The sequence below is a fragment of the Thermobia domestica genome, chromosome 10 (assembly GCF_964235325.1).
Source record: "Thermobia domestica chromosome 10, izTheDome1.hap1.1, whole genome shotgun sequence".
Taxonomy (NCBI): domain Eukaryota; kingdom Metazoa; phylum Arthropoda; class Insecta; order Zygentoma; family Lepismatidae; genus Thermobia; species Thermobia domestica.
The window spans coordinates 102,971,500-102,996,225 of NC_137463.1; the positions used below are offsets into that span (position 1 = coordinate 102,971,500).

Below are 24,726 nucleotides of genomic sequence, written 5' to 3' on the forward strand. Positions count from 1 at the left end.
GCATCTTCTTGCATTGTTTGTTTAATATATGGCCAAATATATTTTGAGGATGTGAACTGTAGCACCTATTACGTACTGCGAGCCTTAGAATGTTGGAGATGAACTACTGGAAAACTGAATAAAATTTTGTTGTGAAATGACTTGATATTAGACCGAAATAAGTTTATTTTCTTGTAACTGAATCAATTAATTTTCCATTTCTCTGTAAGTATTAAAAAAACACATCTCTACTAAAGTAGACGTGAATAACGCTGCTAATAACAAAACTGTACCTAGTCATTTTTTCTGAGAAGAGCAAGTAAGATAACATTTAAAATATATGATGAAATTTAAAGGAATAGTTATTCTTCTTACAGAATCTATTAGAATTACTAAAGAAAAAATCCCTAGAAAAGATCCCTCCCTGCACAGAATTCCCCGTCTCGAAAGAGTAGGCAGAACGGGAAGTAGGCACAACGGGAATTACCGTTCTGCCTACAGATAAGATCATTAAAAATATTTTCTACAAAGTGCTGGAGGGCCTGTAGGCATAACGGGAAGTAGGCACAACGGGAATTACCGTTCTGCCTACAGATAAGATCATTAAAAATATTTTCTACAAAGTGCTGGAGGGCCTGTAGGCATAACGGGAAGTAGGCACAACGGGAAGACACCATCGGTACATTCAATTTTGAACGAAAATTTAGGCACGAGGAGAGTGTCCGCGAAATTTGATTCAGGCTTTCATCGCCAAACACATTCTTGTATGTCGTCAGTCTCCCTACTCCCCCGACGTGGCTCCGTGTGTCACTTTTGGTTATTTCCCAAGCTGAAAATGCCACTAGAAGGGACACAATTTGAATCAAGAGAAAAAACATCATGCGGAATGCGACGACACGGTTGCTCACCGTTCCAAAAACTGCGTCCCAGAAGTGTTTCCAGCAACAGAGAGAAACACTAATCCCCTTCAAACACTACTTTGAATACTTCTTTCTACTACTTCTTTCGGATTTCAAAATCAATAAATGTATTTTTCCTAACCAAAAGTTCGATACTTTTTGAATATACCTCCCACACACACACACGGGCGTCTCTGGCGGGAGACAAGGGGGACATGTCCCCCCAATATTTTGTTGAGGAGACGAAATTGACCAATGCTGATCTATATGGAAGAAGTACAGAGAGGCAGAACAAATGAATTCATATGTGTTGTTAAATATTAGGTTAGTGTGGTTGAAATGTTAGCCACTTTCAAGGAAATATATATGTATATATATAAAAAGCTACATTTCTTGGTTAGTCAAAGTAGTCTCGGCTTTAGTCATACACTTTTGTCATTGGATTTCATGACGAAAGAGACCAGAGAAGGGAAACACTTATAGAAAGTTGATCTGCGAATTAAAAAAGGAAATCTACAAAGACAGAGGAATATACAATAGAAGTGAAGGTGGCAAGAGGAATTAAAAAGGCTCGGGAAATTATAATAAGGTATATGAAGGTAAATTTAATGGAAATAGAAGGTAGCAAGGAAAAACTACTATGACAATATAGACTCTAAAAATTGAAATGAACTTTTAATGAGAGAATTGCAGCTTGACAGAGATGGAAAGAATACCTTGAGGAACCGGATGATAGCAAGAATAAATTTTATATCTTAGGTATTAAAACGGAAAACGAAGTAAATGATGATAGCAAAGAAATGGGATGCTAAAGGACAAGTTCAAAAACACAACAAAATTAAGAACGAAAAGGTAGACAACTTAAATTACACCACTTCATTACAAATAAAGAAGAAGAAGGAAAAATAAATATTCGAATGTGTAATCAAATCAAGAGTGTCATTGTAAGACTTCTTTCAGAGAGTCGAGATTTTGTAAATTAACATTTACTCATAATTTGGCGTAAATTCAGTTGGGATCTAGTAGCATTCTAGTCGTCCGCGTCCCTCTCCCCATATGTGTGTGTGTGTGTGTGTGTGTGTGTGTGTGTGTAATGTTACTTTTGCCCCCCTAAAAATATTTCCTTTGTTTGAGAACATTAGAATTTCAAATTTTCAAATTTCGTAAAAATAACTCTCATTTAGAAATGTTGTACATTTCTAGCCCTCTTCGTTGCACGATCTCGGATGTGGGATATTTCCTACCACGTACTAGAAATGTACAATATTTCGAAATCTAAATGAGTTATTTTTATGAAATTTGAAATTCTAATGTTCTCAAACAAAGAAAATATTTTTTCGCAGTAAAAGTAACATTAATATCATAAACATCGTATAAAGATTATGAAGGAGGCTGGGGTAATAACAGTGACTTCTAGATTTAGAAAATAAAGAATAGAAAAGTCTGTCTAGTTTATTAACATTGTTTTTATATATTAATTAAATCAATTTAATATAATATACAAAAATTAAAGAACATTACACTGTATCTATGTAATTGGAAGAAGTACAAAATACTACTTAACTAAGCTTACCAATGTTTTAGAGTTAATTCTTCTGTTAGTCATCTAAGCTAATAATATCAATTTATTTTAATTCAAATTCTTTGAACTGTGGATCTTATCGACAACACATACCATTTCAGTAAGCAGTAGGCCTAATTGCTAAGTTCTAAATAATTAATGCATAAACAATTCTTTTCCTTTTTAAATCTGTGCACTATTTAGAAAAATGTGGGAAAAATTAAAGCACGACTGATAAATACCATCACTGTCCATTTTATGGACAGTGTCTATTAAATAAGTACTAGAATCACGTGTACACCACTTGAGGAAGTTTGGTGCCTATGGCGTGATATTTTCTCAATTAATATTTAAACCGCTACCACTTCCGGTCTTAGTAGAAAGATTAGAGTGAAGATGGATGTATCCTTGAGACAATTAATTGTAGAAGACCACTTCTCGCTATTTACTACCGTTTATAGCGATAAATGCTAAAACTGAAAGTGATTGATTTCTATATCTTCTTCCGATTTAAATAGTTGGTTAAGGGAAAAGCTCTATTCTTAGAACTCTAAATCATTTTTAAAAAACAGTCCAATTGTTTCCTAGGAATGACGCCATATTCCACGATAATAATGTGCCCAATCACACAGCAGGAGCTGTTGTGGCATAACTTGAGGAACATCAAGGTGAAGTTGAACACCACCTCTTGCATGCCCAATCCCCAGACCTGAACATGATCCGTTTAAGAGGCAGAAATCAGGTACAGAGTGCCGGCTTCATCCTCTCTCATGGAACTGGAAGGCATAATATTACATAATACATTATAATATAAAATATGACTGCTCATTGCAGTTATTAATTAGTACGCGTATGTTTGAGAAATATACCGGTTTCGTCTGTTTGGTCACCGGAGTAAAAGGGTGAGTGATAATGTTCTAGTGTACAACTCACCTGTATTTATTACAGTTCAATGAAAGCAGATTAATATTCAAACTATAGCCCCTCGTATTGTTCTTACATACAACGAAGTCACTCACTGCTGTTCTCGCCTACTGTTTGTTGGTGAAGCATTGCGATTTCAACAAGTGCGTCATGGATCGAAAAGATAGTAATCCGAAGGAACGAGGTCAGAAATATATATGTCTGGAGTAGCATTATTTCGATTCCGTCAAGTTCCCGATCTTTTGTTGCTTCTTTCCAGCTGAGTGTGTTTTTGCGTAATTCTGTTGCAGCAGGGCACGCTTTCGGATTACCAATGCAAAATGCTTGGTGTAGTGCAGCATATATCCGCTCCAACTATTCGGAATAAACCTCGGCATTGAGAGTGCGAACGTGAGGAAAGAATCCGAAGTGAATGACCCTCTCATAGTTCCACCGCACACAGACCATAACTTTATACCCGAAACTTTGATGAGTGGATGCCCCTTGCTCAACTACTGTTTTTGCACATTCGGCTTTCGGAAAAATACCCACTTTTTATCGCATGTGACAATCCGTTTTAGGAAACACATATCACGCGGATTTTGTAGCAGTTACCAACACACATCCACTCTCCTCTCCGCTGGGTCAACTCGTGAGACACAATATGGCACCTCTTGATGGATTTCCCGAGTTCGTGAAGGTAAAGCATAGGGATACGCACGAGACAAGATTTGTGGCTGTCTCGACTCGAAAATATGCTGTAAAAGTGATGTCTCGACTCGAAAAATGTATATTTCTCTATTGGAAGAGCAGTGTCTCGACTCGAATTTTGTCAGGAAAATCCTGTCTCGACTCGTCTCGTGCGCATCCCTAGTAAAGCACAACAGTGGACTGGGAAGGACATGCCGAGTTGGCTTGACAGCTGTCGTGCGATTTTCCTCAATGGCGTGTTCTATCATTACAGAATTTATCTTGTGGCAGCCTGATCGTGGCAAATCTTCAACATTTTTGTAACCTGCACGAAATACCTGAAACCAACGAGTTACTGTGCTGTGGTTCACTGCACATTCTTCTTCAGCATGACAAATGATTTTGGTTGTTGACGGTACGTTATACACAAGTTCAAAATCGTACAGCAACAGTTCAGATATCAGACGTTGTTGGTCACTCATCGTTACTGCCACCAAAACTGTCTGAAGATACTGATGGAGTGGCGGCCTCTATGTTAAATAGTCCACTGGCCACACTGTCTTTTAGGCCAGTTTGACCTTGTACTTAGGGTTGATCACGGCGCATACACACACCGGCTGTTTGGATTGTATAAATATTGCTGTAAAAGTGATGTCTCGACTCGAAAAATGTATATTTCTCTATTGGAAGAGCAGTGTCTCGACTCGAATTTTGTCAGGAAAATCCTGTCTCGACTCGTCTCGTGCGCATCCCTAGTAAAGCACAACAGTGGACTGGGAAGGACATGCCGAGTTGGCTTGACAGCTGTCGTGCGATTTTCCTCAATGGCGTGTTCTATCATTACAGAATTTATCTTGTGGCAGCCAGATCGTGGCAAATCTTCAACATTTTTGTAACCTGCACGAAATACCTGAAACCAACGAGTTACTGTGCTGTGGTTCACTGCACATTCTTCTTCAGCATGACAAATGATTTTGGTTGTTGACGGTACGTTATACACAAGTTCAAAATCGTACAGCAACAGTTCAGATATCAGACGTTGTTGGTCACTCATCGTCACTGCCACCAAAACTGTCTGAAGATACTGATGGAGTGGCGGCCTCTATGTTAAATAGTCCACTGGCCACACTGTCTTTTAGGCCAGTTTGACCTTGTACTTAGGGTTGATCACGGCGCATACACACACCGGCTGTTTGGATTGTATAAATATTGCTGTAAAAGTGATGTCTCGACTCGAAAAATGTATATTTCTCTATTGGAAGAGCAGTGTCTCGACTCGAATTTTGTCAGGAAAATCCTGTCTCGACTCGTCTCGTGCGCATCCCTAGTAAAGCACAACAGTGGACTGGGAGGGACATGCCGAGTTGGCTTGACAGCTGTCGTGCGATTTTCCTCAATGGCGTGTTCTATCACTACAGAATTTATCTTGTGGCAGCCAGATCGTGGCAAATCTTCAACATTTTTGTAACCTGCACGAAATACCTGAAACCAACGAGTTACTGTGCTGTGGTTCACTGCACATTCTTCTTCAGCATGACAAATGATTTTGGTTGTTGACGGTACGTTATACACAAGTTCGAAATCGTACAGCAACAGTTCAGATATCAGACGTTGTTGGTCACTCATCGTCACTGCCACCAAAACTGTCTGAAGATACTGATGGAGTGGCGGCCTCTATGTTAAATAGTCCACTGGCCACACTGTCTTTCAGGCCAGTTTGACCTTGTACTTAGGGTTGATCACGGCGCATACACACACCGGCTGTTTGGATTGTATAAATATTGCAAAACTTATGTCATAACTTTGTAACACAAAGTCCAGAATATATTGGACTCTGTGCATTACACAAAACGAAAGAAATAGAAATAAGAAGCAACGAAATATTGCGTACCATTAGGTATATTGATTTTTGAACCTTTCTTCATCTCATAGTTCTAAAAAGGGAGGAAATTTACAACCTATTACTAGTAGATATTTATTTTTTTGCTTATATATTTTTAAACTTCACACTAAATTTGGTAAGCTTTATTTTTTATTTTTTTTCAGATTCAATTTTTACATTGGATGAAATTTTACATGGAGCAATAGCCCAGGATGATCCACGATTGGTTCAGTACGTTAAAAGCAAGCACCTAACACCACCTCCAGAACCATCAGTGCCTTATAATCTAATTTCAAGTCCCGGAGAAGATACCTCGATGGGGCAAAGCGAAGTCGTGCGAAAAGTTCTGAAAAATATGGTAATTTTTGTGTTACTCTATTTTTCATTATATACTTGTTTGATTGAAAATTAATATTTTCCTTTGTCCGATGACCACTTAAGTGATCATCTGATATCTAAGGACCATTTAAGGATAACCTAAAACTTCTGTAGTTAAGCAGGAGATAAAGTTGCTTTTACCGTAATAGCTATGCTGAAAGCTTTGATCTCATTGCCAATTTTCAACCTTAGTCAGAAAATGTTGTTGTCATTAGGAGTATATATGGTTGTATATGTTAATTTCATTCTACTTAAACGTTATATTTATTCATTTATCTTAACAGTCGTCTAGATACTCCCGGAGGAGCATTTTATAATAAAATTTTTTAAGAGGTCAACGATTTTAGGGAGAAAGTTAGCGAGAGACAGCTTATTAAAAGTAGTATCCTGGAATTTATTTGTTAATACTGCATTTATTTGTTAATACTGGCCAGTGTAAATGGTCGGCTCCGGGTTTCAGACAAGAGATCTCTTAATTTCAGAGGGAGAACATTTATTTATGTGCCCATCACTGGTTGTCAAACTTTTGAAGCTTCTGAGATACGTCAGCCCTTTTTAAAACCGTCAGCTACCAACCAAAAGAACTACAAACTTTTTTTAAAAAAATATATCTTACATTTATTTATTGCCTATAAACTTACATTTCTAGTAAATACACAATCAAAATCCATTTTAGCAAATGTCTAATATACACACGAAAAACATAGCGAGCACAACCCAAACGTATACAATCCACTGTGAGACGAGGCTGAAAATGGCAGTTTTATCTTTTTTTTTTTTTTTTCATCATTAAGCCATGTATGTAATCTTAGGACTGTGGATAAATGTAGTTATGCATTAATAATTGGAAACGACGACTCACACAATGCAAAAACGGTACCTGATTCTCTCTTTCTTAAATCAAAGTTAGGGCCGCGGTGGCTCAGTGCTAGAACGCTCACCTCTGGCGCTTCAAGCCTCTGGTTCTATTCCAGCTTCCGCCAAGTGGGCTTTGTGGTGGGCAAACACCATGCACGTTGGTTTTTTTGAGGTTCTCCCGTTTCCGCCGACTTTTGTCATTCAACCATTATCATCCGTCTCATCATCACCTTTTCCCTTAGTCTCGTGCATAATTATACGAGGTCAAACTAAAATAAAGTTACACATTATTATGTCTATTATAATTAGCATTCGTGTATTTCAGATTTGTTTTCATTACCATTATTGTTTAGAATACACTTTAATAATGAAACAATTGACAAATTGAAAAAGGAGAAAAAATAGTAACATTACATTACCTTCTTGTTAATCATCGTGCATTATTATAGAGGGTGATCCTAAATCAAATATTTTAAAATTTTACGGAAACAGTAGTTTTATTAATATGGCTGAAATACTTATGTGATTAGAAGTACTTACGTGCTTAGTGAACCTTTCGTAACACGACAGATGACAATGCGATAGCCTAGTTTGGGAAGAACATCCACAACATCAGGACATACCACGCCGTTGTGGCAGGAACCCACGTTAGGTATTGATAAACAGAAAACTAATGGCGGATCTAGAAGGTAAACACACACACGTATATATATATATGCCCGGGCTAGTTCCGCCACTGCAGGAAACCATATGCACTCACTTGCAATAATTTTGGAATTTATACACTGAAGACGTGAGAAAGTCCCTCTCCCTCACTGCGCGTCATCCCTGTTATATTTACACAAATCAATAACATAATCATACTTTGAGTACTACTAAATAGAATCACAGATATCAACCGCCGTCCTTTTATGAGGCGGTTTAAGCGTGTGATAGTAATAAAATTACGGTTTCCTTATTTCGGACTACAATTTTTAGATGCTTAATAATGATGATAACACTCCAGATAATTACCTATCATTCTGAAACTATTCCTCCCCACAGACTTATGGTTATGAAGTGTACATTTTAAAATCTGAAAATTCCAATTTTTATAATAGATTGTATTTAACCACGTGCCTGAAGTTGCCCCCTCACCTCTCCCAAATTACACCAAACATTGCACATCGTCAGTGCACGTTAGTGCACTCAGAACTAACGTTAGTGCTATCAGCGTTTACGAGATATTGAAGATTTTTGGTGGGGGGCCAACTTCATATGAAGTTAGCCCCCCACCCATCTTTATGCAAACAGATTTTCACAAAACTTAGCGCATCGTTAGTGCACTTAAACTCACTAAGCACTACCGTTAGTGCTACTGCTACCATATTTTGGGATTTATTCAAGATTTTCGGTGGGGGGGCCAACTTCAGAAATATCAAATTCTATACAAATAGAGGTAGAAACATAGGGTTAACGGCAATCGTTAGTGCACTTAAAAGCACTAAGCACTAACGTTAGTGCTACCATATTTTGGGATTTATTCAAGATATTTGGTGGGGGGCCAACTCAAGGGCGTCATTTGGGGAGGGCAGGAGGGGGCAATTGCCCCCCCCCCCCCAAGGGTTTGAAGAATACATATACTTTAATCGATGTCTACTAATATACTAGTACAAAACGTGAAAGTCTAATGTCGATGGTGTTCTTGTCCCCCTCAAGCGAAGTCTGAAATGACGCCCCTGGGCCAACTTCAAAAATATCAAATTATATACAAATAGATGTAGAAACATGGAGTTAACGGCAATCGTTAGTTCATCGTTAGTGCACCTAAACGCACTAAGCACTAACGTTAGTGCTACCATATTTTGTGATTTATTCAAAGTTTTTGTTGGGGTTGCCAACTTCAGAAGTATCAAATTCTATACAAATAGAGATAGGAACATAGGGTTAACGGCAATCGTTAGTGCATCGTTAGTGCACTTAAACGCACTAAGCACTAATGTCAGTTCTACCGTATTTTGGTATTTATTTAAGATTTTTGGTTAGATGTCAACGTTAGAAATATCAAATTCCATACAAATTGATGTAGAAACATGGGGTTAACAGCAATCGTTAGTGTTTCGTTAGTGCGTTTAAACGCACTAAGCACTAACGTTACTGCTACCATATTTTGGGATTTTCGGTGGGGTGAGCAACTTCAGAAATATCAAATTCTATACAAATTGATGTAGAAACATGCGGTTAACGGCAATGATTAGTGCATCGTTAGTGCACTTAAAAACACTAAACACTGACGTTAGTGCTACCATATTTTTGGATTTATTCAAGATTTTAGATGGGGGCAACTTCTGAAATATCAAATTCTATACAAATAGAGGTAGAAACATACAGTTAACGACAATCGTTATTGCATCGTTAGTGCACTTAAATACACTAAGCACTAACGTTAGGAATACCATATTTTGGGATTTATCCAAGATTTTTGGTGAGGGGGCCAACTTCAGAAATGTCAAAGTCCATACAAACTTTTAGTGATTTCTAGAAGCACTAATGAATGGCATTAATTTTTTGTTACTGCTTGAAGTTGGGGCAAGTTCATCGTGGCCTCCAAAGATATTGTACTTGTAGCACCTACACTAATGAAGTACTAACGTTAGGGGTTGGTGCACTAAGAACCACTAACAATTGCACTAGAAGAGATCATTACTGCTTTTGAATTTGGCGGAAATTTGATGCAATTAAAAATTCCCAATAAATTTCTTATGGGAGTTTCGTGACATGTAATTGTCCATAACTACACTAATATTGAAGTACTAACGAAACTGTTAGTGTTTTCTAGAAGCACTAACGATGCACTAACGATTGCTCTATAAGAGATCATTAATGCTCTTGAATTTGACGGAAATTTGATGCAATGTAAAATTTCCCATAAATTTATTATGTGAGTTTCGTGACATGTAATTGGCCATAACTACACTAATAGTGAGGCACTAACGAAATTGTTAGTGCTTTATGGAAGCACTAACGAATGATACTATTTTTTCCGTTAGTGCTTAAATTGTGGGTGCGAAATTCACGCTGACTTCCTCAAAGGTCTTTTTTACTTGTAACACCTACACTAATGAAACACTAACGTTAGGTGTTTGTGCTCTAAGAAGCACTTAAGATGCACTAACAATTGCACTAACAGAGGTAATTAGTGCTTTTTAATGCGATGGGAATTTGATACAATGAATAATTCCCCATGTGTTTCTTATGGGAGTTTTGTGACTTATAATTGGCCATATCCACACTAATGGTGAAACACTAACGAAACTACTTGTATCTTCTAGAGGTACTAACAATGCACTAACGAATAAAACTAATTTTTCGTTAGTGCTTGTAGTGGGGGCTAAGTTCACGCTAATTTCGAAAGTTTTCTTGTAACATTAGTGCTTACTAGTGCACCTACACCTAAGTTTAGTGCTTCATTAGTGTAGGTGCTACAAGTAAAAAAAAAAAAAAAACCTTTGCGGGCCAGCGTGAACTTGGTTCCCACTTCAAGCACTAACGAAAAATAAGTCCATTCGGTAATGTATCGTTAGCGCTTCTGCAAAACACTCATAGTTCCGTTAATGCTTAACTATTGATGTAGATATGGCCAATTATATAGCACAAAACCTCATAAGAAATTCATGGGAAATTTTTCATTGCGTCAAATTTCCGCCAAAATCAAAAGCACTAATGACCTCTTCTACTGAAATCGTTAGTGCTTCATAGTGCACTAACACCTAACGTTAGTTCTTCATTAACGTAGGTCCTACAAGTAAAAAAAAAAACAAAAAAAATCCTTTGGAAGTCTTCATGAACTTGGCGCCCCCACTTCAACCAATAACGAAAAAATTAGAGCCGTTCGTTAGTGCATTGTTCGTGCTTCTAGAAAATACTTTGTTTCGTTAGGGCTTCACTATTAGTGTAGTTATGGCCAGTTACATCTCAGGAAACTCACATGAGAAATTTAAGGGGAGTTTTTCACTGTGTCAAATTTCTGCCAAATTAAAAAGCACTAATGATTACATCTAGTATTATCCTTAGTGCATCGTTAGTGCTTCTTCGTGCACCAACCCCTAACGTTAGTGCTTAATTAGTGTAGATGCTACAAGTAAAATATCTTTGGTGGTCAGCATGAATTTGCGCCCACTTCAAGCACCAACAAAGTAATTAGAGCTTCCTGAAAATACTGACACTTTGTATGGAATTTGATATTTCTGAAGTTGGCCCCCTCTAAAAATTTTGAATAAATCACAAAATGTGGTAGCACTAACGTTAGTGCTTAATGTGTTTAAGTGCACTAACGATGCACTAACGATTGTCGTTAACCCCATGTTTCGACCTCTATTTGTATAGAATTTGATATTTCTGAAGTTGGCCCTCCACCAAAAATTTTGAATAAATCCCAAAATAAGGAAGCACTAACGTTAGTGCTTAGTGCTCTTAAGTGCACTAACGATGCACTAACGATTGCCGTTAACTCCGTGTTTCTACCTCTATTTGTATAGAATTTGATATTTCTGAAGTTGGCACCCCACCGAAAATCTTGAATAAATCCCAAAATATGGTAGCACTAACGTTAGTGCTTAGTGCGTTTAAGTGCACTAACGATTGCCGTTAACTCTATGTTTCTACCTCTATTTCTATAGAATTTGATATTTCTGAAGTTGGCCCCCACCGAAAATCTTGATTAAATTCCAAAATATTTTAGCACTAACGATTGCCGTTAACTCCATGTTTCTCCACCATTTGTATAGAATTTGATATTTGTGAAGTTGGCCCCCCACCGAAAATCTTGAATAAATCCCAAAATATGGTAGCACTAATGTTAGTGCTTAGTGCGTTTAAGTGCACTAACGATGCACTAACGATTGCCATTAACTCCATGTTTCTACCTCTATTTGTATAAAATTTGATATTTCTGAAGTTGGCCCCCCACCGAAAATCTTGAATAAATCCCAAAATATGGTAGCACTAAAGGTAGTGCTTAGTGTGTTTAAGTGCACTAACGATGCGCTAAGTTTTGTGAAAATCTGTCTGCATAAAGATGGGTGGGGGGGCTAACTTCATATGAAGTTGGCCCCCCCACCAAAAATCTTCAATATCTCGTAAACGTTGATAGCACTAACATTAGTTCTGAGTGCACTAACGTGCACTAACGATGCACTAACGATGTGCAACGTTTGGCGTAATTTGGAAGAGGTGGGGGGCCAACTTCAGGCACGTCATTTAACCTCATCGAAATGTTAATCGTAACAAACATCTCGTTTATAGCTAGTGTTTTTTTTTTTTTTTTTTTTAATTCCCTATTATTATACTGTCTTGAAATCAGTAGTATCATTTCAGATTTTGCCAGACAAGATTATCCACCAGCAAAGAGTTTCATATTTTCATTACTATACGTATTAATATACAATTTTTAAAAAGTAACATTAGTTTCTCAAACTTAAGGCGGCAATTGCCCCTGCCCTCCTCAAGTGACTCCCTTCCTAAATTAACGTTGAAATGATTAATGGTGGCGCTCCAAGGGAGAAAACATCTATAAACATGCGCGCGGACTATGTGCGTGCTCCGGGGCTCCAGCACCCACACAAATAATCTTTAGTTTGAATGAAACAAAATAAAATATTTCTCACTTGCCATTACAAAATAAAATAAATATTTCTCACTTGCCATTGTCAAAAAATAATAATAAATTAAAACATTGAGATGGAAGTTAAAATTTCTAACCTCTAAAACATAATTGTTTTGTTTCAAATGTGTTTCTGAAAAGGCAATCAAGCAACACACTCCGCTATTCCTTACCTGTCTCTGGCCTAATCAAAGGCAGTCCCCACAATTTAAAAAAATGGAACTATATTGTGAATAGAATCGAGCTCAGCCCTTGACGACAGTGTTCATAAAAGATTTTAACTGAAAGAAAATCAATAAAAAAAATATCGAGACTTCCCTGAAAACACATAACACGTCCCGCCATTGATATGCACCCACATACATTTTGGAAGGTTGGCGCCGTTGCCTATAACAATTTAAGGAAAGATTATCTGCAGTGCCGCAGTTAGGAGCACGCTGCCCCTAGGACTTTTGCAGTCGGCGCCCCCAATAATTACGATGTTTCTCCACCCCTTCATACTTAACTTAAAAATAAAACTTAACTAAATTATGCTTAATTAGCGGATTAACAATTTATTACAGTTAAATACTACCCATTAGATGCTACAGCTACAATTACCTAGGTATATAACAAAAATCAACACGAAAAATTGTTTAAAATATTAAATTTTTAAATTTTGCGCCCCTTAAAAAATCTTGCGCTCTACGCACGGACTTAGTTGGCCTAATGGAAAATGTGGCTCTGATTATCAGGCAACCTATTAGAATCACGTCGTAGTTTATAGAAATTTGGTGAAATTTGATATTTTATTAACAACAGTTTTGTCAGTGTGTGTGTGTGTGTATGTGCAGAGCCCCTTCGGACGGACAATTCTAGCGTTTTCTCACTGGGACCTTTTACATTAGAATTTTTTTCGTCTGTCTTCGCAATCATATTCAGTTTCACTGGAAGCACACCATATAGTAAGCAATTAATATATTAATGTATAAATATCCGTTTCATTATTTTTTGACGTATGGTTAACCATATGGCCTCATTCCGTATTGTTCTTCGCAAAATCTGCGAATCGCAATCAACACAAGAAAATGTAATAGCCAATTATGACGATTATCGCGAACTGGAATGGAAATTTGGCGTCGTCTTGGAGCAAACTGCGTAAGAATAAGACCATAATGAATTAGACCTAATATTGAATGTGTTATTGATATCAGTACAATACTGTTTATACTGTATGTATTTTAGAGATGCAAAACTTTAATGGATTTGAAATGCATTGCCCCCAAATTCTTACATTGGGAGCAGTAGCCCCTTCTTAACCATATTAGCCAGTATTATATATATATATATATATATATATATATATATATATATATATATATATATATATATATATATATATATATATATATATAATACTGGATGTAATATTCTCCTTAGTTGTTAATAAATGGGAAGAGAGTGATAGGAGTAACTGTTTTTTGCTTTCGAACTCAGTCGAGTTTCAACCTGAGAAAGAGGTGAGTTCGATCAGGGCCGCCCACAGGGGGGATGTATGGCGCAAGCTGCGCCATTGAGAAAAATTTTGGGGGGGATTTTACTCTACTTTCAAACTAGCAATTTTACTGTCGGAATAGCATTAAAACACGATTTTGAGAAGCTAATTTTCAAAACTTTTCCGGGGTGAACCCCCGTACCCCCTGCTTCGATACTCGATGAATGAAGTACCGCGCAAGTAGCTGTATGAAAGGAAAGGTTGGTTCGTTTTAAGAGAGAAGGGCCGCCTACAGGAGGGATTAATGGCGCAAGTTATGCCGTCGAGAAAAAAATTGGGGGGAATAAAAAATTGGGGAAGAATTTTACTCTAATGTCGAATAAGTAATTTTGCTGTCGTCAGAATAACATTGGAACACGATGCGATTTTTTTTAAATCTCGAGAATGAATCCCCCTACCCCCTGCTTAGAAACTCTATGAATGAAGTACCGCACAAGTTGCTATATGAAAGGATGGGCTGGTCGGTTTATCGCTTTGTGTAGGTAATTTACCCATTTTCTGCTGGGAGCATTTATTTATTTCTTATTTATATCATGTACTACACTTAATAAGTAATGCTGTTCAATTGCTACATGATGTATAATAGATGAATTAATGATAATATTTTGTATAGTTTTCTGTTTGTGCGATTACATTTTCCAGTGCCTGCGGTAAACTGAAAACCAGCTCAAAAGTGGCATCACTGTGTACAATAGAGTCTTTCCGTGAGAGGTCGGTCCAGTAGTATGCTATATATTCAGCTCCATGTATTGTACAGAGTGAAGCCAGCTAGGCAGTTGTTCGTTTTTCGCAGATCCTGGAAAATGCAATCACACATTCACACACATAGAAAACTATAGAAAATATGATCATTCATCATACATCAAGTAGTAACAGAATATTGTTACGTATTATATGTCGTCCATAATAAATAAATAAATGTAAACGTAACCGAACAATAGATCGGTTAAAATAGCCTGGTACTGCGGTTCTCTCATATAATTTTATACTGCTTGAAATGACATCAATAAAACGACCTCAGCACGCACTCTGTATAGTATTTATCTCTATGACTTAAAGTGGAGAGAGAATGTTTCAGCAGACTACTAATAAAAGTAATGCCATTTTTATAATTACTACTGCCCCTACTACTACTACAAGCATTCTATAATACTACTACAGGAAATAAAAACAACAAAAACAACAATTACTAGTACTATAAAAACTACTGCTACACTAGGCAATTGTTTTTAGAGGACTTGAGTTTTGAGGAGGGAAGAGATTATTAGTTTTGGGGGGAGTGCGCCATCAGCTTTCGGGGGGATGGGCACCCCTGAGTTCGATCATTTACCGATTGGCGGGGATAGGCCTAGTGTTATGTCTTTTCACTTACTTCAAAAGACGTTAATAAATCAGTGTGACAATGGACACCTTATGTAAAGAACGTGTTGATCTCACGTGTCCTCATTACTATTCCCCTCACGCACCGTCCTTTCCTCATTGTTTCATTGACCTCTTCTTTTTCTTCTTCTGTTCAACCGTGAATTCACTTGCATCTTATGACGTCATATGCATGAGTAAAACGTTATCATCGTACAGTCTCTGCACGCAAATCACCCGTCACTCAGAAGATTACAGTGGACCACAGAGTTCATAGGTGGTAGCCCTCATTTTTTTTATGAGACGCTACAATTTCAAATGATATGAGCTTTGCATTTTATATAGCTTCTTGAGTGACAGTCCCATTTCTTCCTAGGACTACGGTTCTACGCAGCGGCGCCAATCTATCTTCAACATTGGGGAGGACAAGTAAGACCGTTTCCACTTTTTTTTTTCTTTTTTTTTTTTAAGCCATGCTCAAAATAATTGCGAAGTTGAGTAACAATGTTGTGAAGCAGAGTTGTCTTCAACATTGAGAGGCGGGCAGATTTGAGGCGTATTCTGGGGCAACATAAATTTCATCTCACTTTCCTTTGGGGCAGTCGGACACAAATCATCACATTTTTTCCAAAAAAAAAAAAAAATCAAAAAGGATTATTGGGGGGACAGTCCCCCCAGTTCCAAGATTGGAAGGGACATGTCCCCTTCATCCCGACCCCCGGGATTTGCCCCAGTGGCTCTATAGGAATCATTATATCCAATTAATTAAATATAAATTGCATCTTACCGCTTAAGAAACGAACACGTATTTCCTTTATATTCTTAATCGGCATTGGCTATAAGTTTGTCTTTACCGCCAGTCTTGTTACTCTAATATTTCACATAGTTCTGTTCAAATCAACAGCATTTCAGATTCACGTGTAAAAAGTTTAATTCATATCATTCACTAAAATATAAAGCTTATTTCATTTACCTTAGGTCTACCAAGTAATTATACTTTGCCCTTTAGTCAAGGAGCTAATATCTGAAAAGCCTCTAAAAACGAAATTGGCACAACCCACACCACATCTAAGGTTTGATACAGTGTGGCAGAATGGGTTATATATAAACACCCTAGGTAGTATGTCACGTCAAATTGTGGTATCACTAATTTTATGGACGCCATTTTGTGTTTTGATCACGTGACTTCGCTCGGGTACTTTCGGAAGTCGTTGGGGGTCAATCCATCTGAATGGTCCAAAGATGGGGAAAATGGTTGCTCGACCATCTCCGAAAATTATGGAAATTGGAGTGTGATGAACCTTGTGTATGAGAAGGTCAATAACATCATTCACGTTGTCCTGTTCCTGTACAAGTGTTCCTGTATGGCGGCCATCTTTGATGCCGGTGAGTGCCATTTTTTTGCATTTGCAAGCGTTTACGAAAACTACAGTTGATCAGGACGTACGTATCAGACGAATTCCAAACAAAAATTAACGTTTAGAGGAGACACTGAGGTGCACGGAGAACAAACACTCTTGTTTCTAAATAAATATACAGGGTTGCAAACCAATTCATGAAATCACTAGAAAAACAGAAAATTACATTTTCAAAGGGGTTGTAATTTGGAATGCCATAAATTGAGGGGTTCATAAGTTATATGCTGAATACATGTAAAGAGTCTGCAGAAATATCCATAACTATGATACTACTGGTACCATAGATTTATGGGGGTCCGAAAGTTGAAGTTTGTGATTTTTATGCCATGTTTGAGGCGTAATATCTCAGGAGGGCAAAGTGCTAAAAATTGCTGCTTAGGCCACAAAGTAATTCTGTATGTGAATAAACTATTTAAAAAGAAAAAAAGACTGATATTACATGGAGAAGAAAGTGAGGACATGGTGAAAACAGGAAGAAAGCACGTGTGTGACGATGGCCGTAGCCTGGGAAAATTTAAATGTTTTGATATGTTTCATGCTAGATCTAAAAAACTACGCATGGTTCAACAGTTAGGTCCGCTTTTGTTTGTGTTCAGTTGTGCAAAAGTTTGCAAGTGGAGTTTGTTCCATTTTTCTAGCTGCAAGCTTATTGACAGGTCTATATGGTGAGGGAGTTAGCTCCTCTTTGCACCCACGATTCCCACCGTCGAACTGGACCGCGGTATTAAGGTACTTAATGTATCAGCAAAGTATCATTGAAATCCAATTCCAGCTACGGAAGTTAATATGTTTAGAAGGTTGCGTTACACCTATCTATCCTATTCTACTGAAAATGGCGTATTTGTGGAAAATATTTAAAATCATTGTTGTTTCCCTTCTCTTCTATAGCATTATAACAGTAGCTTTCAGTAGCCGTAATTACAAGTTCTCGCAGTTACACGATTTAAGCAGTGTTACAAATTTCAGCAAAGTTTATCATACGTATCTCCGGAACGGTTTGAGATATCGAAGTGCTGTAAACGGCAAAATAGTTTACACATTCATTACAAACCACTCATGTAGCTAGATATGATACTTATCTCAGCATTTTTTCGAAATAAATGCTTTCAAAAAATATTTAAATTTTCAAGCCATGGTCACTTCGTTCATATTCCTTCGAAACAAGTAACACCATGATCATGGTATCCAACACTAAAATACTTTCGATGTGCATTATCCTGTGTATCTCTGTTGTGCTGTATTTGCGTTAGGGGCTTCCCAACTTTAGATGTTTGTAATAGTATAGCATCCTTAGTTTGCAACACTGAATAATAAAAGTGGTATTTTAAGTTTACGTTTGACATGCTGATTTGAAGTATGTAATAATCTGACGTAGTTCCATTTGAAAAAACTTTATATTAGGTTGGCAACACTGTTTGTTAAGTCTTTTTGTTTAATACATACAAAGATGTCCCCCTTATAGTTGCTTCGTGCAAAGTTTCTCTTTTCTCTCTCTTTTGGCTTGTTCGTTATAGCGGATAGTCAAGATAAATTGTCCATCCTGTAGACGTGGCAATGATCATGGGGCTAGAAAGATAAAACAAACGCCAGTCGCAAGCTTTTGCACAACTAAACAGAAACAAAGGCGGGATTAATTGCTGAACCTCCGGGCTACGACCATCGTCGTATACCTGTTTCTTCCTGTTTTCACCATGTCCTCGCTTTCTTCTCCATGTAATATCAGTCTTTTTTTCTTTTTAAATAGTTTATTCACATACAGAATTACTTTGTGGCCTAAGCAGCAATTTTTAGCACTTTGCCCTCCTGAGATATTACGCCTCAAACATGGCATAAAAATCACAAACTTCAACTTTCGGACCCCCATAAATCTATGGTACCAGTAGTATCATAGTTATGGATATTTCTGCAGACTCTTTACATGTATTCAGCATATAACTTATGAACCCCTCACTTTATGCCATTCCAAATTACAGCCCCTTTGAAAGTGTAATTTTCTGTTTTTCTAGTGATTTCATGAATTGGTTTGCAACCCTTCATATTTATTTAGAAACAAGAGTATATGTTCTCCGTGTACCTCAGTGTCTCCTCTAAACGTTCGTTTTTGTTTGGAGTTCGTCTGATACGTACGTCCTGAGTAACTGTAGTTTTCGTAAAGGCTTTGAAAAGAAAAGAAAAAGAAAGGCACTCCACCGGCATCAAAGATGGCCGCCATTCAGGAACACTTCTACATAGGACAACGTGAATGGTGTTATTGAACTTCTCCTACATAAGGTTCGTCACACTTAAAGTTTTATAATTTTAGGAGATGGTCGAGCAACCACCTCTGGAACACTTTGCATTGATTGACGCTTGGGTTAAAATGTGCGTAACTCCGGCTAGAGTGTGGCGATTTAAATAATTTTGGCACCAAATGAAAGACAATGAAATGCTCTACTACATTTGAATCAAACAAGTCCCGAACGTGACCTAAGTCACGTGATCACGACCCAAAATGGCGTCCATAAAGTTAATGATACTACAATTTTGTGTTAAATCTAAGATTTGACACCACAGTTTGGTAGAATGTGGTATATATAAACACCCTAGGTAGTATGTCACGTCATATTGTGGTATCACTAATTTTATGAACGCCATTTTTGTTGTGACCACGTGACTTCGTTCACATTCCGGAGTCGTGGGGTTAAAATGTGCAGTGGGGTGCTGATTGCCACAGGTGCTGACTGCCACACCCAATTATTGGTGCTGCTTGCCACGACTGGCGCTGATTGCCAATATCAAGGTGCTGATTGCCACGATGGCGTGCTGACTGCCACGAGGCTGAAAGTTGCTAGACGTAACATTACCGGACGCCAAGAAACATGAAAGAAACGTGATGAACCCTAGGATCGTGTTGTTCAGACCAACTCCTAACAAAGATAAACAGATCTTTGTATGTACGTACTTTCAGTTTTGTCAGGGAGTAGTGCGTACAAAATTGGCACGATTTATGTGTTTTCACCTGAACTTCCTATGTCAGCATGAACTGTGTACAGCTGCGCGAATTGTTTCGAGCAGCTCTTGAAACTTCCATCAAAAAAGCACTGCTGGCTGTCCCTCACAAGGGAAGTTCAGGAGAAAGCACTCGCCTGCAAAGAAACTAAGCATGCCATTTGAAGCCCCAATTCATACTGATTACAGTAAGCTAATAAAATTCCTGTACGGTTGAGAACGGTTCGAGATATTCAACTTGGAAGTTTATATGAGAAAATGAGAATATGCGCATTTATACGCGTTAAGTACAACATAATTAGTAACGAATATTGACATACGAATTGAAAGCTATCGGAAGTAACAGAAAAAAAAGTGTTTCGCAATAACTAACAGGTTTGTTAGATACAATTAGTCATTACATTGTTCACAATAATCATAGGTTAGAGATGAAAATTGATCACTTATTTTCTTCTGTTTTATGAAGAAATGACGCAGGCAAAAGACTCCCTTACACCATGAACATTTTATATGTGCAATTGCGTTGCATCCGTCAAGGGAACAGTTCGCAGAACCAAAGCAAAAAGCAAATTCGACAAGTGATTCAAAAGTTATAGGCCTATAATTTGTTCGTAACTTGCCTTGTAGAACGCAAACTGAAACAATCCAATGTATCGCGGTGATCGGAAGTGATTCGTATGGACACGAACTTTATTTGATTGTTTCGTTGGTACATTATAACGTCCGGATGAAGTTTCATACTATGTACAAATCTTTGATTGATCGGAATCAAAACACATCAAATGGTTGCACAAATCGTGTGTAATTCTTTGGTATCTTCTCAACCATTACGTCTTTGCCATCCGTCATGCAACTTGTAATGGACATTTGTCTGTGAATGGACCCCAGTGATCAAGCAATAGCAAGTTCAAACCATCAAGCTTCGCCATGGGAGAGAATACTTAACGCGTTGAAACGTGCATCCACTTATTTTCTCATATAAACTTCCAAGCTGAATATCTCGAACAGTTCTCAACGTACAGAAGTTTTATTACCTGTTGTAATCAGCATGAATTGGTCCTTCAAATGACATGCTTATTTCTCTGCAAGCGAGTGCTTTCTCCCGAACTTCCCTTGTCAGCTGGCTTCAGACCATCATATCCATTAAATAATACAATAAAACAATTAATATAAACAATGAAATGTGCAAATTGTACATATAACAGAAAAGACAATCCCTTTAAAAACATCCAAGTGTATGTCGTTCCACTTAGTGAGCAACTTTGTAACTTATAGGATGCCACATAGATTTGCTGTGATGATTACTAAATTAATCACTACTAAATTAATTAATAATCATAAATTTAGTATGAGGGATTAATTTCTCTCTTTCCAAATACAGTTTCTCCCAGGCTCGTGGCAGTCAGCACGCCGTCGTGGCAGTCAGCATTTTCATATTTGCAATCAGCGACAATCGTGGCAATCAGCACCAATAATTGGGTGTGGCAGTCAGCACCCGTGGCAATCAGCACCTATCCAAATGTGCGTAACTCCGGTTAGAATGGAGCAATTTAAATAATGTTGACACCAAATGAGAGGTAATGGAATGCTCTACATAAAAGATTTCATTATTTTATAATTTTATTGACCTTTAGTTTTACCTTTACAGTGTTGGGTAAGTTGCATGTAAAAATGTAACGCGTTACATGTTACTTTATTTTCCCTTAAAATGTAACGGTTTACTAATCCGTTATTTGCCCCCAAAAGTAACTTTTACCCTACTTCCAAAGTAAAGCGTTACTAACGCGTACTTTTAGTTCCGAAATTGTGAATATGGGGGGAAAATTCTTATTACTTCAATTGTCCGTATTACTACTACTGCCACTATTATTATTATTATTATTATTATTATTATTATTATTATTATTATTATTATTATTATTATTATTATTATTATTATTAATAATAATAATAATAATAATAATAATAATAATAATAATAATAATAATGGGCCCAAGGTTCTCCTCTGGGCCCATTACTTTTCTCTATTTTTATTAATGACTTACCAACAGTCTTAAATCATTCAAAGGTTTTACTTTATGCTGATGACATTAAGCTTTTTAGTGTAGTAAATAATATTGAGGACAACGATAGGCTACAAAATGACTTAAATAGAATCATTATGTGGTGCAAGGATAACGGTATGAGTATCAATTGTCTGAAAACTAAGTGCATGACCTACAGTAACAAATCGCAATACTATGTAAGTCAATACGAAATACAAGGTACTGTAATACAGAAAGTTGACACAATAAAGGATTTAGGTGTAACATTTGACAGGTCACTAAGCTTTGGTGATCATATACAAAATGTATGTAATGAAGCAAGAAAAATAATTGGTTACCTGTTTAATCAATGGCCTGCTTTCTGTCAATCAAATACATATGTACTCTTATATAAATTACTGGTAAGGTCGAAACTAGAATATGCATCAGTGACTTGGAACAGCCTAACAAAAACTCTCGTAAACAAACTCGAGATGGTGCAAAAGTGTTTTATTAGAATACTTTGTTTTAAGTTAGGACTTGACTATTATTCTAGCACGTATGAACATTGGATAACGTATTTTAATTTGGAACGACTGGCTGACAGGAGAAAATTGATTGAATCTGTATTTGTAGGAAAGTTACTTGACAACCAATATACCTCAAACTATATTTTTAAAAATGTTGATTTTAAAGTTCCAACATATGGTACAAGGGCAAAAATTTTATTGCAACCGCATAATAGAAAACATATTTTAATCTGTAGGATTTTAGAAAGCTATAATGAATGCATATCTTAAAATATGACTTTATTTTAGAATTTTAAATATACGTAACTTAGTACTTTTTATTTTTATTTTATTTTATTTTATTACTTTTAATTTTTGACACTTCTTTGTTTTAATAATTGACGTACACTACACTGTCAATGTTTTTATTATTAATAATTAATGATATAGATGTAATCATAATTTTATCACTAGTATTATATATTCATTGCTAAAATAATGTAGAATAAGACAAAGTGCTGTATTTTTGCTGTATTTTAGCTGTTCTCAGCACGTAAAATAAAGTTTATTATTATTATTATTATTATTATTATTATTATTATTATTATTATTATTATTATTATTATTATTATTATTATTATTATTATTATTATTATTGCATGTTCTGAATCGCTTTATGTAGATGCAAGAACAAATTCTTACTTGACAGCTGTATGAACAGTTTTATATAATGTTACACTGACTAAAAAGCCATACTGCGTTACTCGTAGGGATGAACACGAGCGAGTTTTCTTTAAAACTCGACTGGACTCGAAAGAGACATATTTGAGCTCGACTCAAAAAATTTCCTCCAACTCGACTCGAATTCGGATCGAGTTTCGAGTCAAGTCGAGCCAAATCCTATGTGTAGTTTCAAGTACCGTACTTTCTTCAAATACCCTACATAAACAATATAATTATTATCAATAATACTACCACTACTACTACTACTACTACTACTACTTATTATTATTATTATTATTATTATTATTATTAATTATAAGAACATTGTGTATAAACATGAAAAATAGGCGATTTATATCTGAATACTAAAAAAACAAAAATGATTGCCAGCCAGGCCCGTAGCCAGTCCAAAAATTTAGGGGGGGCCCGGTCGAAGTTAGGGGGGGCCCGACCCAATCATATTATACTTCATCACTATATTATAGTTCATTTGCAGGCCTACCGTGAAACTTTTATTGGGGCCAGCCAAAGTTTAGGGGGGGCCCGGCCCCCCTAGCCCCCCCGTGGATACGGGCCTGTTGCCAGCCTCGGTAGTCGTGAAGTCTAGGACTCAAGGACATTGTTTACGAGCTTCTTAATTTGGGTTGTCGGTGTAGTTTGAGTTCATTCATTCATTCTTTTATTCATCCATGTCGTACATTATTGGTCAGAGACCAGTACATAGGACTTGTCAAATAATAAGAAGACATTTCAATATAATTGATATTACATTATTTTACAAACTATCACCCAAGTATTAGAATAGAATAGAATATAATAGAATATTTTTATTGTCGTTAAGTCTGTATACAGACAATAGACGTCAAATGCAGTTTTACAACTATTTTTTAAATCCCTATTCAATATACTCTTATCTTCTTCAAATTCCTTACTATTATAATATGGTACAGTAATTAACCAATCATACAGTTTGCTTTTAAAATGAGTGAGCGGTAACTTTTGGATGTCTATTGGTACTCTATTCATAAATTTTGTACCCTGCATTGCATAGCTATTTTTAATTTTTGTTAGCCTGCTGTATGATACATCAACTTGTTTAGCATATCTTGTGTTGTATGAATGAATATCCTGTCTACGTTTCACATCTGACATGTTTTGTTTTACATAAACTAAAACTTTATATATATATATACAAATTTACAACAGTCATGATTTTCAACTTACAAAATAATGGTTTACAGTGTTCCTTGTATGATGACTGATTATTCTGATGACCGTTTTTGTAGTAAGAGAACCTCATTTATGTAGTTACTACTCCCCCAAAACAATATTCCATATTCTAAGGTACTCTGAAAAAAGGCAAAATAGGCTGATCTTATA

General features: G+C 36.6%; 1 protein-coding gene across 2 annotated transcripts in view; it reads left to right on the forward strand.

Annotated features, from left to right (window-relative positions):
* LOC145662608 (protein Star-like) overlaps positions 1-24,726 on the forward strand; it is a 206,311-nt gene that overhangs the window by 153,443 nt on the left and 28,142 nt on the right. For both annotated transcript variants that reach the window (XM_081728330.1, XM_081728329.1), the window contains exon 2: positions 6,079-6,272. In XM_081728330.1, the coding sequence (XP_081584456.1) occupies positions 6,079-6,272 (194 nt within the window). The remainder of the gene's footprint in view (positions 1-6,078; positions 6,273-24,726) is intronic.